This window comes from Arvicola amphibius, chromosome 12, assembly GCF_903992535.2.
Source record: "Arvicola amphibius chromosome 12, mArvAmp1.2, whole genome shotgun sequence".
In the NCBI taxonomy this organism is placed as follows: domain Eukaryota; kingdom Metazoa; phylum Chordata; class Mammalia; order Rodentia; family Cricetidae; genus Arvicola; species Arvicola amphibius.
In genome coordinates this window covers 39,940,302-39,956,683 of record NC_052058.2, presented here as the reverse complement: position 1 = coordinate 39,956,683, position 16,382 = coordinate 39,940,302, and the positions used below count along the sequence as shown (strand labels likewise).

The 16,382-nt window shown below is 45.0% G+C and overlaps 1 protein-coding gene across 2 annotated transcripts; it reads right to left on the bottom strand.

Moving 5' to 3' along the window:
• Nucleotides 1–10,534: 10,534 nt before the first annotated feature.
• Nucleotides 10,535–14,944, bottom strand: LOC119827502 (mannose-binding protein A-like). 2 transcript variants are annotated; one of them, XM_038349241.1, is made up of 5 exons: nucleotides 14,788–14,943; nucleotides 13,875–14,035; nucleotides 13,364–13,480; nucleotides 11,855–11,929; nucleotides 10,535–10,991 (listed from the first exon to the last, which is right to left on the bottom strand). In XM_038349241.1, exons 2-5 carry the CDS (start codon nucleotides 14,029–14,031, stop codon nucleotides 10,618–10,620), a joined length of 723 nt encoding a protein of 240 aa, XP_038205169.1. In that variant the 5' UTR covers nucleotides 14,032–14,035; nucleotides 14,788–14,943; the 3' UTR covers nucleotides 10,535–10,617. The 2 variants fall into 2 exon arrangements, with proteins under 2 accessions (XP_038205169.1, XP_038205170.1); XM_038349242.1 differs by lacking the exon at nucleotides 11,855–11,929 and having other exon boundaries at nucleotides 14,788–14,944.
• Between the last annotated feature and the right edge of the window lie 1,438 nt (nucleotides 14,945–16,382).

Here is a 16,382-nt window from a genome sequence, read left to right as displayed (position 1 = left end):
GGGCCCTTCATTCATCCATGTCTCTCTTTTTTTCTTTTTTTTTTCTTTTTTTGGTTTTTCGAGACAGGGTTTCTCTGCAGCTTTTTTAGAGCCTGTCCTGGACCTAGCTCTTGTAGACCAGGCTGGCCTCGAACTCACAGAGATCCGCCTGCCTCTGCCTCCCGAGTGCTGGGATTAAAGGCGTGCGCCACCACCTCCCGGCTCATCCATGTCTCTTGCACACACCTTCATGCTTCCTGTCTCTAGAGTGGTGATTCTCAACCTGTAGGCACGACCTCTTGGGGTCCCCTTTCAGATATTTACATTATGATTCATAGCAGTAACAACATCATAGTTAATGAAGTAACGGCAAAATATGTTGGGGGTCACCACACTGTGAGAAACTGTATGACAGGGTCGCAGCATTGGGAAGGTTGAGAACCACTGTTCGTTCTAGACTGTTCAAAGACAGGAAACAGAGACACAGATCATAGAGGTAAAAAAGCACTGGCCCACCACCAGTCCAAAACTCCAAGGGAGGCAAGTCTGCTTGTCTATGATGCCCATCCTGGTACTAGCAGCTAAGTTTGGAGGGATAGTACCACACAGAACAATACGGCCACTGAGATTCCATTACGATCATGACAGCCTTGGGAGAGCCTCTCAAAGGAACTATTGCCTACCCAAATAATGATTCCAAATCTCTTTCTTTTTCTAAATGTATTTTTATGTGTATGAGTGTTTTGCCTGCATGAATATATCTGTGTATCACATATGTGGCTGGTTCCAGCAGAACTCTCCAAAGAGAAAAGCAATGCTGAAGGTCTAAGATGTTGATACCCCAACCCCTTTCAGAGGCTGTAGACACAGCCTGATTAAAGAGAAGACTGAAGCAAATATTTTGGAAGTTCAAATTTTACGTTTTAAAATACCTAGACACCCCTGCTCAACACACAGGTAAAGGCCAAAGTGGTTTTAAATCTTACCCTCAGGCATTTGAACCAAAGTCCCTTTGGAATTAGCATAAACAAGAGGTGGAGGTGGGATTAGGTGACTCTTAAACTCTTAGGAGATATGATAATCTACACACTGTCACCTAGATCAAGAGAGCCACTGACATCTATTCAGACACGTCTGCAGTGGGGTCTTCCACAGCAGTTGCCTTGGGAAGCCCTAATTAGTTTAATAATATTTTATTTTTAAAATGTTCATTTATTTCTTTTCCTACTTTATTTTTTTTTTTGAAACAGGGTCTTTTTATGCAGCTCGAGTTGGCCCCAAACTCTTCATGCTCTTGCCCTCAACTTGTGGAGTCTGGGATCCCAGGTGTCTGTCACTATGTCCAGCTAGATTAATGTATGTTCTCAAGACTCCTCCTACTTCCTGATCCTCCTGCCACTAAATCAGCCCCCATCCCATAATGCACAGCATGAGAGGAGCCCTCTGATGTTTTCCTTCTCTGGGATCCTATTTTTGCTCTGAATCCTTTTGACACACACCACTGAAAATTGAATTACTTGTTTGGTTGTTTGGGGGAATTTTCAACCGGTCTTACCATCTGGAAATCCTCCTGATTCAAGTTCAAGGGCATTTTTGAAAAACAAAACAACCCCACCCTGAAAACCCTTCCCATCAAGGGAAAAAAATGTTAGTTGAGATATCAAATGCTTATCCAGAACTGGATGGGTACAAAGATGGAAAGACTTGATTGGGTGCTCTCAGGTCCCTAAGGAGGCAGCAAAGTAATCTCTAGGCCTGGATTGTAGCAGCTCTCAGTAGAGGTGCTTGACAGTGGATTTAGACTGAATAGATGACCAGAGAGGGGAGCCATCTGCTTGTGTTATTGCTGAGCTGCTCAGAGATCAGGGCATGTCATTGCCACAGGGCCTCATCCGTGCCTGCCAGGCTTCTGTGAGGACTCTCATGGTAGATTTTCTAGATTTCTCTAATGTTTCAGAGAGAGCCCTTATGAAAAGGTATAAACCTCTGGCATATGTCACTTACAGATGGTCAGAATGAGAGCTGTACCTATTTCTCTCGTGCCCTCTATTTTGTGATCACGTGATCGTGAAAGGATTAGTGGACATGAGGTTGTACATTCGAGCATTCTGGAACCTTACACACTAACATGGGAAGTATCCACCTTGAGGATCAGATGGCTCCACTTGGACGATGAGTGAGAACTGGGGTCCATAAGTAGACATTTTTCCGATATTAACATATTTGATCTGCATTCACTTAGGAGTCCATAGGCTGTCACCCTGCTTGTCTGAACCACCTCTGTGTCACAGAGGGACTTGCCTGAGTTAAGTGGTCCCTTCTCTGTTTGTTCAGTAAGAAGAGTAAATACAATGGATGATCAAGGGACCCAAGGGAACGAGACCCTTAGTTCCTGCTTAAAAGGACCAAGTGGAGTGTTTTCGAGATGTCCCCAGTCCCTTTGATCTAAAGTAAGAGAGCAGTGACCTCACCTGCCTATTTATTTCCCTTCACACTTCAAGTATGAGTGGCAGGACTTAGGCCAGAGCTGAAATGTCAGGAGGCAACTCCAGGAAGCAGATACCGTCTGGGACCAGAGGGCTGGGTCGGCTATGGGGCAAAGCAGGGAGGAGAAGAAGGTGGGTGGCAGGCTTGGAGCAAGCCTAACACCCTAGCTAGGGAGAGGCTACAAGAGTGGAATGAGGAAGAGAGGGGTTCCTGAATTCTTTGAAAGCTCTAGAAACTCAGTGCCTTTCCTAGGAAATGTTCCCCAGGCAGAAAAGGTGACTTAGGGCAGGAGAATCTCCTGAAATGACTCCAGTGCTCTTAGGAAAGAGAGACAGCTAGCCGAGTGGGGGAAATTAAGCAAAATGGTGTAATTTGGTAGGATTTGGCACATTTTATGTTAAAGGCATTTTTACAAAACTAGCATGATAAAAAATATACACTAAACAACATATGAATAAATAGAATAATAAAAATATAATAGTCTAAAATTGAACCCGGGTTCAGATACCATATACACCTGATAAAAACAGGGTACCAAAATGACTTGTCAGTTAATACTGTTCAGTTAAATGACCAAGCAGTTAGGGGAAAAATAAAAGCTTTTAGTTACATATAAAAACGAAAACCAGGAGGCCTGGGGTGTGTGTGTGTGTGTGTGTGTGTGTGTGTGTGTGTGTGTGTGTGTGTGTGTGAAGGTACATTGCCTGGGTGCATGAACATGGAGTCGGTACTCTAAATTATGTGCTGCCCTTATTGCTTTCCACCTTACTGCATAAAGACCAAGTCCTTCAAAGAACCTTGAGCTCTCCATCTTAGTTAGACTGGCTGGCCAATGATACCCCCAGGATCTATCTGCCTCCTCCTTCCCAGCCTTGGGGTTGCAGACAAGCATCCCACTGGGCTTTCTCTATGGATGTTGGGGGTCTGAACACAGGTCCTTGTGATTACATAGCAAGCACTTTACCTACTGAGACATCTCCTCTTTATTATTTTTTTTTTTTGAGGTAGTGTCTTACTCTGTTATCTCAACTGGCCTCGAGTTTGCTATACAAACCAGGCTGGTCTTGAATTTATGTCAGTCTTCCAGGCCATGCCTCCCAAATCCTAGATTTACATATGTGCACTATCATGTCTCATTAGTGCTCATCTTTCTAAAAACAAGTTCCAGGCTTGGTATGGTCATACCCTTCTGCCTGTGACCCCAGCACTTGAGAGAAAGAAGCAGAAGTAGACATCCGGTGTCATTTTTATTATATAAAGTGTCAAAGGTCAGCATGCACCAAGGTTTTAAGCTCAGACCAATCGACGTGTCTTGTCTCTAAGTTGACCAACTGAAAAAACAATAATGGCAAGACTCCAAAAGTAAAAATGGAAGAAACACAGTTTTGAAATAACAAAAAGAAATAAATATTCAAGTTGATTAAAGGAAAAGTCAGCAAAAACAATAGAAATAATGAATTTACTAAGAGGCCAGAATTTTTTGAGGGTGTCTCTGCATAGCCCTGGCTATCCTGGAACTCACTCTGTAGATCAGGCTGGCTTCAAACTCAATATCTCCCTGCCTCTGCCTCTGCCTCTGCTGAAAATAAAGGCATGTGCCACCACACCTAGCTAAGGTCAGACTTTTTAAGAATTATGTTTAAAAGACTAAATCCTTATAAATCTATAAAAAATTTCACCAACCTAGTAAGATGCTTGTTGAATTATAATGAAATTATGGCCCCCATAGACACACTGAAAGTTAAACATATCATTAGCCAGGCAGTGGTGGTGCACCCCGTCTTGAAAAAAAAATCACAAATTGAAAATGCATTTATTTAAAATTCCTAGTCTATGGAGCATCCTGGCATCATCATCATCATCATCATCATCATCATCATCGTAATAGTAATAATAATAAAATGGTGACTGCCACATATACATAAGCGGGTATGTATTTTGTAATGAGATGTGAAAACACAATACCCCCAAATATGTCAGTCCCACTTGTGATCATAAGGGTTCATTGACAATTAAAGCTCACTGGTGCTTCCCAGCATCTTGAGAGAGAAACACACCAGAGCAGTTCTATCCTGGTAAAGTCCGCATCTCAAATATGATTTTTGCACTGTTAAAATGTTGAAAGGTAGAAGTCAAACCATTTAAATTCAAGGACCATTTGAAGTAGCAATAAGACAGTGCAGACATCCTAGAGGCCTGCCAGGACTGAAAAAGGCAAGCATGATAGGATCTTAGTTGTCATCCTTCCCCACTCTTTTCTGCTTTTGTCCTCTGGCCTGAGCTCACATTCTCTGCCTCTTGCCCAGAAGTTCTTGGTGGCTTACAGTTCCGTGTAATGCTGTGTTTTCTCTGTGGAGAACTGAGCCTGCATCCTTTCTCAGGTGCCAACATGAAGCCAGGAAAGAGACACTCAGCTCCCCAACTATTTTCTGGCAACTCAACTGGTAGAAGGATCATAAGATTCCATGAGAGGTCCCTGAAAGTATCTCCCCAGGGTTCACTAATTAAGCTCAAGGTGACCTCCTTCATTAGCCCCCCCCACCGTTCCCTGGAGAAGAGCAGTGCTCTTTTGAGCAACCATTGGCACAGGTATGCCCACATCCTTCACACCGTCAGTAATGGGCAAAGCTGACTAAGCAACAGCAGTGTCTGACTCCACTTCAAAACTTTCCTTTCCCTTTGCAAAGCTGAAATACATACCACTTCTCTTTTCAAATTATGAAATGAAGTTAATTTCTAATTTTAATAAATAATTACCCATGTTAACCACTGAACAGAGGAAGACCTGATTCATGATTCTTGTATTTTATCCAAGTACTAGGACACAGAAATAGCTGTGAAATGGCTTAAATGTGAGAAACGAGCAAGGGTCATTCATAGTTCACATGCTTCTCCATCATATACTGGGTGGCCACACATGACTGCATGTGTCAGTGAGAAGAGGCACATGCAAGAGGGTGACCAAAAACCTCATAGTGTCCGTCAGCATAGGTGACATGGATTGGCAAGGTGGGCACAGTGATCTCTGCACAGTTTGGCATTTGATTCTGGCAATACATTTTTGATGATTGTAGCCATAGATTCTTACAGGAACAGCTGGGCATTTCAGGGGCACTGGGTGGAACCGGGCCATGATATCTTTTCTTCATGGGCTTCTTCGTAATTATTACAGCATTAAATGACTTCCAGGGTCTCAGCCAGGCAGTGTAGGAAGTGGCTAGTTACTATGTCCATCACTGACAAGGGTTAGGAATGGGATAGACGTGCTGATGTTCAACATCCTTGGTTTAAGAGGACACCACTCAGCAGTCTGGGAGACATTTAGCAAGAGAAATGTCCTTGAATTTCATTGGTAAGAAAAGTAAAGACACTGTCTAGAACCTCGGAAGGAATCCTGGGCCTTCCTCAGGTTGGGCTACAGGACCAAAAGCAAGGACAATGCTGAAGAGCCTAGCTTCAGCTGGTGCCACAACAAGACCCTTTTCTTGTGAGGTATGGAAGATCTAGCCACCATCCCCCTGTGCACTGGCCCTCTGCCTATGGGTTCCCACAGGCTGTGTAGAGAGTACTTAGTTACAGGTCCCCAGTGGAATATCCCCTCACTGTTGAGATTGATTGGAGTCCCTGCAAATGTCACAAATAAATGATTTTTTGAGTCCCCAGAAAGAACCTGATCCAAAGAAAAGTCCACCGTTTTTCCCTGCTGTTGCAAAGCAAAGGGAAAAGGCACTCCACTCGATCCAGAAAACCACACGGCAGCAATGACATCCTGTCTTGAAGAAATATGAAGTCACCCAGGATGTAAATATGTGGGCAGGAAAGAGGGTGAAGGTGGCATAGTCATTCTTCTCTAAAGATTTGAAATGGAGCAGGCACTAATGGAAGGAATGGGGTATTCTTGCAGAGCCTTGGCACGCTGGGGATCTATGCTCATCTATCTGTACAAGACATCTATAGATGTCTACCTGTGAACCTATGGTCATCTATCTATATGAGACATCTATAGATGTCTGCCTGTGGATCTATGGTCATCTATCTATACGAGACATCTATAGATGTCTACCTGTGGCCTGAAAGGTAGACACACAATCTAAGTGGGTGCAGCAACCAGGACAGCAGAGACAAAGCAACAGGACCACCCCCAAGTTGCAAGCAAGAAGCCTATGGGAGCAATGGGAGGGAGCCTAAGGCTCTCCTGAGCTCCCACTCCCACAACCCATCCACCCATGGCTTGTGAGATTCTCTAGAGTTTGCTGGCCCTGCCTACAAGACAACCAGCAGAGGGCAGCATGACGTCACTGATGACTAGGCTAGGGATTTCTAGGCTACCTGGGAATGTAATCTATGCCTATAGCCATCTTCCAAAATGAGCTTACTTTACTGCTTTTCTGGAATCCAGACTGTCCCCAAGTTAATCTCTAAAAATGAATTGAATCTCACATCTTGGGGGTGAATTCACTAATTCACTCATTTGTTCATTCATGAATCCATTCATCAGCCATCAATTGAACTTGTAAGTGGCTCCCCCCCCCCCTTTTCTGGATCCTAGTCTGCTGAGGTGAGCCGTGTAGCTTTGGAAAGCTTACCAAGGCAGGGCCACTGCTAGTCTTGCATTATTTGTAAGCAAATGTTGTCATAATTGCTTCACTAATAACAGCTTATCTGTCCCTGGTGACAATCTTATGAATTATGCACAAGTGTTATTCCAACTTCACCAAAAAGAGCACAAAAGCACTGAGACTGTAGCTGCAACACTGTAGTCAGAATTTGAACCCATCATTACATTGTCACACTGTTGTAACTTAAACCAAATAAATGTCCAAACTGACACCAAATATCTACAGTGCTGAGAGGAAAATAAAAAGATGGAAAAGACCTTAAGGCTGGAGTAGGGGCCACCTTAGCATCCCTGGCCCGATGAATTGAATGAAGGCAATACTGGCAAGATCTAAGATTCGCACAAGATTCTGCTAGTATCTGGACAGCCGCTGCTGATTCCATGGTTTTCTAGACACACATAAGGCCATTTGTAGGTAGTTTGTACAAGATCAAGACCAACATGAATACTATTCACCCAGAGCCTGTGGAACGTTCCAAAAAGAAGGGGAGGCAGAGAGAGGCCTGGACACAGATGGAAGAGGGCTGGAATGAATTTCTGGCAACAATCCGCTGGTGTAGGGAGTTCAAGGTTTTGGGTCTGTTGGTTGTCTTACAGACACACGACATATAATTCCATATGTCCATAAATATGTATAACAGTCTGAGCCTGGTCGCACAAGTGCTTACATGAGCCTCATGAACCCAGCACCACCCACGTTCTGACAACACAGCAAAGCTGTTCCGATCTTAGCCCTATTCTGTAAAGCCACAGAGGTGGTAAGACCTTGGGATGTGTTGGGATGGGTTTGGAGCAGCGATGGTTGTAGGCTGGGGTGGGTTGGGAAAAACTGTTGATGGACATATCCTATAAATAAAACAGGACCCCTTTACATCATGAGGGACCTCCAAAGAATGAAGAAATTCTGCCTCCTGGCATGGGTGAGAGGTATACACAAGCCACCAGGGTGACTGTTGTTTTCCTGCATCAGTCATTTCCAAATTCTGCCAAATGTCTAGAACACTTGAGAACTTCACCAAGGCAAAAGACTTTTGAGATTTTTAACAGGGCCCAGCAGAGGGCCAGAGTCCTCAGACAATGTCATGGTTCTAGTCAATTCTGCCAGTCACTGCTCTGAACTGCCCCATGAAGTGCACAAACCCATGGGCCACCAGGACAAGACAGGCTAAGCCTCATGCTGCCAGTGGCTAACTTAGCCCAAGGTTGATGCTTAGTTTGTAAATGCCTACCTGAATTCCACTTCTTTTCAATGCAACGACTGTATCTGCCAGGACCACACTAGTTCTGGCTTATGGACTTTTGCCCTACACAGGTCATTGCTTCCCAATTGATCTCTTGTCAGATGTACCTCTCATTTTCCCAGCAATCCACCAGCCACTCGGGGTTACCAGGGTAACATCTCTTGATAAAACCCACTTCCCAGCATCTCTAGCCTGGGCCGCAGATGACAGCTGATTCTTTCATGGCTAATGGTGTCCGGGAGGGGGGCGGGGACCCCAATTCCTGGCAATTAGGAAAGGACAGATTGTTTACCCAATGGTGAGCAAACAGGTCAGAGGCTCAGTAAGTTGATTTGCAGCCCAAAGCGTGGGCCCTGGTGCTGGTTGACCTCTGACAGCCACAGAGAAAGGAGCTTTCTTGGACCCAGTCAGGAAGGAGGTTATCTGGCGTAAGCTGAAACTTTATGCCCCCACCTCTGGCTGGAACACAGCTGGAAGTGTCAGCAGCAGAGATGAGAGACTCCAGAGAAAGACTGTCCTGCTGAGCAGGCTCTTCCGTTCTATCATGCCAAATGTGGACTGGAACCTGGACCTGGAGTATCCCAATCTTTTAGTGCCTGTTTCCCCTTTGTCGTGTGAAGCAAACCATGCCCCTAATGGCTGTGTATGCATTTCTGTGGAAGGAAACTGACTCACAGACATAATTCAAACCCCAAGTTCCCATTTCCTAGATAATATGCACTTATGATTCTAGAATATTCTGCCTAGGTGCTTCTGAATCTTAAGCAGTTCCCCTGTGCCTGTGATTAAACATCTGGATTTGAAACGAAGCAGGGAATCATTCTGTTCTACATCATCAGTGCTTATAGTCTGAAGGAATTTCATGAATGTGACATTTAAGTGTGATTAAAAAAAAAACCAAGGCACATGGTCCTGGCACCTGCTTGGCCTGGTACCTTCTGTAGGTCCCAACCTAGTTCCCACAGCTGCTGAAAAGGAGCCCGTCATGACATTGACCACCCAGCAAACAACTTATCCATCCGTTTGGGAATGTTTGCTGTTTCCTTTGAACAAACATCGATCAATCACTGAGCACTTAATGACTATGGAGTGTTTTTCCTGGTAATTCAGAGCCCAAGAAAAGTAAAATAGAAATGGATGTGAGCAAAGGCTTCTCACTAAGTGAGAAAGCGACTCTTGGCTCGTTCATGAAATGGTTTCTGATCGCATTTGTGAATGGCAAGCAGCAAGAACCAGCACCCAGCTTCTTCTGGCTCACTGCACTTTGCTACCAAATCTCAGTTCCATCTACCCTGAGACAGCTGGAAAGCAAAAATTCCATAGTTCAAAACCTTGGACTGCTCAAGAAGGAGGTCCAGCGGCTGACTGCTGATGTGGCATCATTTTATGCTTAGGACAAGAAGCTAACTATAGAGTTTTTCCTCCCTGTGCACTATCAATGGGCTTACGGATCCATAATGAGAGGGTGTAGCAGTCAAGGAAAGGGATGCTGGGCAGTGGGGACCAACATCGATGACATGGGAGCCATTTGAATGGCCATGCCTCCTTCCACATTGCTGGCACACAGTATCAAACCAGTCCCATACAGTGATGCTGCTGTTCGCTCTCTGGGAGCAGTGGGTAAAGAGAGGACACAGTTACTTGATGTGGGGTTCTCAGGACTGCTATTGGTTACTCATGTAGAATATTGCCCTTTGTTATGGTCGTGTAAACAGAGGTTGCCTGGAACAGTTCATGATCCCTAAAATCAACAATCCTATCAGAGAAAGCACCTGGCTAGACTATACCTGGGGTGTAGTAAGAATCCAAAGGTGTTAACTCTCTTCTACTCTCCACCAAATACAGCTCCCTGTGAAGAAACACAAGATGCAAGAACATCTTGTAGAGCGGGGCTGGCTTCGAACAGGTATGTTTGGCACCACTTTGCACCAATACATGGAAAGAAGGAATTGGGTGTTCTGACGGCTGAAATCAGCTGCCACTCTGACACAGGTATTGTCCACCTTTGGTCCTACAATGTGAAAAGAGGGGACTTACTGTAGCTTTTCCACAGTTGCCTCTGACTCATCATTGTGCCCCTAGCAAAAGAGATGTGACTTTCAGTCTCTGCTTGTCTGGATCCTGGTGCCTCGTGGTGGCCAGCATCTTATATCCTCAGGCCACACCCAAATACATCCACTCCCCTGAAACGAATGAGCTAACACGAAGCTTGGGAAACCAGTACTGAATTTTCTTTGGAAGCAACTGAGAGTCCAGAGAGGAGACAAAGAGGAGATGGAGGCACCAGCTTCCTCAGGCTGGGAACTCGCAGACAGCAATGAAAGAAGACTGGCAGGAAATGTCATTCCAGACCCCATTGTCTACAATGATGACACAGTCCTCCCCTGAGCCATGGTCATTGGGCTCGTTCTTTTTCCAGTTGCTGTAGGTGAGCCTTCCCCCAGTCACATACATGAATTGACCTTCAGTCACTTCGTCTGTGATGCCTATGAAGGCGTTGCCTTTGGCCACTTCACGGATGGCCTCGTTCTCCTCAGCGTTCCTGGGAATAGCCACAGTGCCTCGGAGCCCTGCGCAAAGAGCCTTCACTTTGGAAAAGGGCATAGTTTCATAGTTGGTCACGAAGAACTTCTTCCCAGACTTTTTGCCCATTGAGAAGGCGTGCACTGAAATCAGAGCAGATGAGGCTTTACTTGGTGTAGAGTCCAGTCAGGACCTGTTGAAAACATCCCCTGAGAATTCAAGTCTCAGGTCTGACGCTAGGCCAGAACCTAGGAAGAAGGTATGACCAGGAAGAACTATTGAGCCAGGTAAGGTGTCCATAGCCTTCTGAAAACAGCCTGACCCTCCTGGGATAGCCCACTATTGACATCAACATCAGTCAGAGACAGACAGCAGCACAGGTGAGCACAGGGTGGCACACGTGGATTCCACCACCCCATTTGGGCACCAGAATAAGAGAAAGGAACCAATTGTCAGGTAAGAACAGTAAATGAGGAGCAAACTGCAAAGAAGTTGGAAAAAAGAGACTTCCACCCAACCCTTTCTTGCTGCTGTCTGCAAGCTGTATGCTATGGAGTGAGTTATTATACTTCCTGGAGTATGATATCCTTTAAAAATTATGTCTTTGTGTGTGTTTTTCTCCCCCTCCTGTCTATCTCTCTCTGTCTCTCTGTCTCTGTCTCTCTGTCTCTGTCTCTCTCTGTTTCTCTCTCTCTCTCTCTCTCTCTCTCTGTGTGTGTGTGTGTGTGTGTGTGTGTGTGTGTGTGTCCACACCACAGTGTTTGTGTGAAAGTCAGAGGACAACCTTTAGGAGTTGGTTCTCTTGTCCCCCTCTAGGTTATGGGGATTAGATTCAAATCATCAGACTTGTGTGGCATGTGCTTTTATCCACTGAGCAACCTCCCCAATCCCAAGGCAAGTATAATATATATTACAAGAAAACAGCAAGCTTTCAAAGAACTGTCACTCTCCCCAACCCTAAATCCCTCTGTAGGAAAAACACCCTGGGGGCTGAGGGAAAACTTACACTTCTTGGTGTACTCCAGTTCTGATTTCAAGGTCCTTATCTCTGCCTCCAAATGCTGCACCTTTGCCTCAACCTCTACAAGAGCATCAGGAAGAGGGCACTTAGTGACAAAACTTTAACCTGGAGACTCAGACACTGGACGGGGGAAGGGGGGTAAAAGCTCAAAACCTGGAAGAAAGCTCAGTAGGCAAAGTGATTTTTCTGGGACCTGTTTCATTCCCAGAACCTGCATAAAAGCTAAGCATGGAATCCCAGTGCCAGACTGTCACAAACAGGTGGATCTCTGGGGCTCACTGGCCAGCTAGTCTAGCCTACTTGGTAAGTTTCAGGCCTGTGAGAGACCTTGACTCAAAAAAACATGATGGATTCTATCTTAAGAACAATACCTGAGTTTGACCTCTGGATTACACCTACATGCAGACACATGCATACCCCTCACATATCTATTTGCACACACATGAATATGTACATGCATCAGTGTTTTAATATGCTAAGGCTAACTAAAAAGTAAGATTATTTCAGAAAACTATGACAGCTAAAGAAACAAATGGGAAAAATAATTGCTGCTTTACCTACCTAATGACCTGTTAATGTAGCTCTTCTACTTTCTGTTTAAATTGAGTGCTTAATATTGCAATATTATACTAATTTATAAAAAAATTCATTAGCCTGTGATTTTTCTTTGCAGTTCTTTTTTATTTCTTATCACCGGTAAATTCTCTCTGCTGTTTGTATGTATGTGTTCATATGTGTGTTGATGTGTATGTGTCTATGTGTAAAGGTCAGAGATCAACCTAGGGTGTCATTCCTCGGGAGCCATCTTTGTTAGAGACAGGCTCTCTAGTTGGTCTAGAGTTTGCAGAGTAGGCCAGACTAGCTGGTTGGCGAGCCCCAGGGATGCGCCTATCTCTGCCTCCCCAGAGCTGGGATTACAAATGTGTGCCAGAATAAGGGAAATTTTCCTTCTTTTGTTTTCAATATGGGCTCCAGGGGTTGAGTTTAGGTCCTCATGCTTGTATATCAGGCATTTTACCAACCGTGACATCTCCACAAGCTCCAGGCAAACTCTTTAGTACCTTCAACTCCTTTGGCAGAGTGATGGACAGATATTAACAGGAGGGCTGCCGGTTTTCTTTTTGTCCATACCAAATTTGCTCTGTTTCACTCCAGAACAGCTGCTCTGCTATTCTATTCCTCATTACTGGGGAGTCTGATGAAACAGGTCTTTTTCATGCAACTCTTCTGACAGTAGACATGGGGAGGGGCACATTTCCTCCCACATAGCCTAAAGAACACACTGGACTTTCATCTGAGGAAATGCTAATGCCATGTCCTAAGGAGAACTGATGGGGAAATGGCCCTCGAGGGTACATGATACCAATAAGTCCCAAGTGACACTCAGTCAGGATTCAGCCTCTCCTGGGGAGACATCAGGATCAGAGTCACCTCAACATGGCCTTCTGCTCCTAGGACCCCCATCAAGTTAGTCATGCTGGGGTATTCTCATACCTGCATTGTTTCCAGGATCCCCTTTTTGGCCTTTTGGTCCTGAACTTCCAGGAGCTCCTACATTTCCTGGAGGCCCCAATTTTCCTGGAGGGCCCTGCAAGCCCCTGAGCCCTTGACCTGTTGGGAGATAAAGGTAGCGTGACCTGGTGACTCTTCCTCTTTCTCTTTCCCCACATGTTCAAGTCTTGATTCCTATCAACTCCAGGAAGGAGCTAAAGAGCTAGCTATTGGTCACCCAGAGTAAACAGAGCTTTCTAACTTCCAGGTCTGGATACCTGAGGGACAATGGCTCCTCACAGATCCCTGTTTGAAAGAGAGACTCAGGAAAGCTGTTAGGCACAGCTTTTTGATTGGGAAGCAGTAACACTATAAAGAGATCATTCTGAAGGGAAGAACACCTGCCATCATGAAAGCCAAGTCTCCCCGGGTCCCTGAACTCCATCCCTGGGGACACAGAACAGTCCCCCATTGGAGGGAAAAGTGTAGAAAGCCAGAGTACAGTGCTACATACCTGGTTCCCCCTTCTCCCCTTTGGGTCCATCTCTCCCATCTCTGCCACAGGCTACGACAGAGCAAGTCTTCAGGGCATCCTCACAGGTTTGGGACTTTGAAGATGATATGCCTGACACACACAGGAGAAGGACAGGTAGCAAAGGAAGCAGGAGCATGGTCCTTAGAGGGAAAAAAAGAGTCAAAAAGATAATTTCTACCATGATTTGGTTCATGGCACTTGCTCTTAGTCATTGGCACCCTATCCCCTGGGCTGAGGACAGCAGATGTGAGGGATATCACACAGTCTAGCTCTGACCTACTTAATGCAGGTGACACAAGAGGCTACTGCAACAAAAGTAAGAGTCAGATCAGGGCTAGAATCAAGAAAGATGCAAAGGGTCAAGGGCTTGTTCTCCCAAGAAGCCCAGAGTCCCTGCGGTGAGGTGAAGCACACTTCACTCTGCAGCTCTATAGACTGAAAATTTTAAACCAACCATGTTAATGTGCTCTGGCAGGAATGTAGAATGCCCAGCACTCAAGGGACCATAGACTTTTCTCTTGTCTCCTCTTCTATTTTACATGAGTCCCAATTCCCCACTTTTTCCCTCCCCAGGGAGTCTCAAACTAGACTTAGAGAGGGCCCACAATGTCTATTTCTCAGTCAGATATGACTTATATTTCAAATTAAACTGCCTAATTTACATGCTTAGACCTCACCTACTCTCAAACTTGTGGTTATTTTCCCAACATTTGGTCAGTAGCATCTACAAAGCCTCTGTTTTGTGACAGGCATTTGCTGGACACAGAACACACTCAAAATAACGTTTTCTTGGATCATGGGCCCTTTACACAGGAAAGGTCTCTGGGCTTGAGATCACACCAGAAGGCCATTTCTGCTAGGGAGAGCTCAGGATCCTGCAATGCCTACTCACACGGGCCTGGAGGATGCGCCCACATGCTGCTTCTCCCAGCAGAACAATCTGGGCTGTCCAGGTCCCACTCTGAGTCACTGGCCTCTCAGGGATGTCCCTCTGCTTTGTCCCAGCCTCTGATCCCAGAGTCCTTGATCCTGGATAAACAACCAACCATTACACCTGCGCTTGCTTAACTTATCTGTCACTTCCCGTAACTGTTGCTTTCTCCAGCACACACCAGAGGTGACCAGATTGAAAACACCTTTAGTGATCACATCTTTCTCCATCTTTCCCCTTCAAGATTTTGTAGATATGTTTTAAAGTCCTCTAATCACCCTGGAGACTATCCATGGTCACACATTGATTGTACATGCGGTGACACCACCCCTCCTTTCTCTTCTATTTTTCCCTTACAAAATGACTGTCTTTTAGTTTGCATATGGTCACATAGATCTAGAAAGAGCACAGATAGCCCAGATCTGAAAAAGATACAGGCATAAATGGGCCTTTTGACCCCACTAGACCCTTACTAGAACCTTATAAGGTTCAAGCTCAGCAGCCAGACTCCAAACCCAGGATCCCACCACTTTCATCCTGAAAAGACTTACAGTGTTTCTTTAAGGCGAAGCGCTAGTAGAAGGAAAATTGCCCCTCTAGTCCAGCTTCTGGTAGCTGCTTCCTCAATGCTGGGCCTATTAGCCTGGTGACCAGGGACCAAGCTGGGCTGGCCTTCAACCCCAGATTAATAAGCAACTATCTTCAAGGATGTTGTAACTGGGCAGCCGTTCAAAGATGCTAGTTGTATCTTGGCTCAGTGCTGTGCAGTTCTCTGCCTTAATATTCTAAAATCTTCCAACCACTGTCTTCCCTCTCTGATTTCCATCCCTACAGTTTAGACACTCTGATTGTCTGGAACCATAGGCTCTTGCCAGGGCTCTGTCAAGATATTCTTTTTTTTCATGGTTTATATTTTTTTTATTTAAAAATTTCCATCTCCTCCCCTCCTCCTCCCCCTTCCCTCCCTTCCCTTCCATCCATCGCCAGGTTGTCAAGATATTCTTTTCACAAGAAGCACTCATAAATGTTGAACTAGACAAACATTCGCAATCAGGTGTACACAGATATGGACACATGTGCACAGAAGCACATAACTCTTGTCGGTTGCTGTGGCTAGTTTGCCCTCCATTTGTTTTTTGTTGTGTTTAATTTTGTTTCGTGTCATTATTTTATTTTATTTAAATAACATTTTCCCCTTTATTTTACAGAATGACCACAGTTTCCCCTCCCTCCTGTCCTCCAAGTCTCCCCGTCACATCCCCCCTCCCCTTGCACTCCTTCTCCATCTCCATTAGGAAAGGAGAAGAGCTGCCATGTAGTATTTCTGAGACAATTAACTACCCTTCATTTGTGTTTCATTTATTGTAGAATTAGATGAGGTCCTGCGTCACTTCCCTCCTTCCTCTTCATTCAGAACATGTATTAAATGTCTCCTTCAGGCAAATTCCAGACCTAGGCATAAGAGGAAATGAATATAGATTTTAAAAATTTCTTTTATTTTTTTTTGGGAGGGGGGGTATGAATACTTTGTCTGAGTGTATATGTATGCACCTGGG

Bases quoted from the DNA above. Each gene is read 5' to 3' on its own strand.
- LOC119827502 (XM_038349241.1), bottom strand. From the start codon at position 14,031: ATGCTCCTGCTTCCTTTGCTACCTGTCCTTCTCCTGTGTGTGTCAGGC. The intron at 13,481-13,874 runs GTATGTAGCACT...ATCTCCCAACAG, and splicing joins AGGGGAGAAGGGGGAACCAG to GTCAAGGGCTCAGGGGCTTG. The intron at 10,992-11,854 runs GTAAGTTTTCCC...CTCTGATTTCAG, and splicing joins ACTGGAGTACACCAAGAAGT to TGCACGCCTTCTCAATGGGC.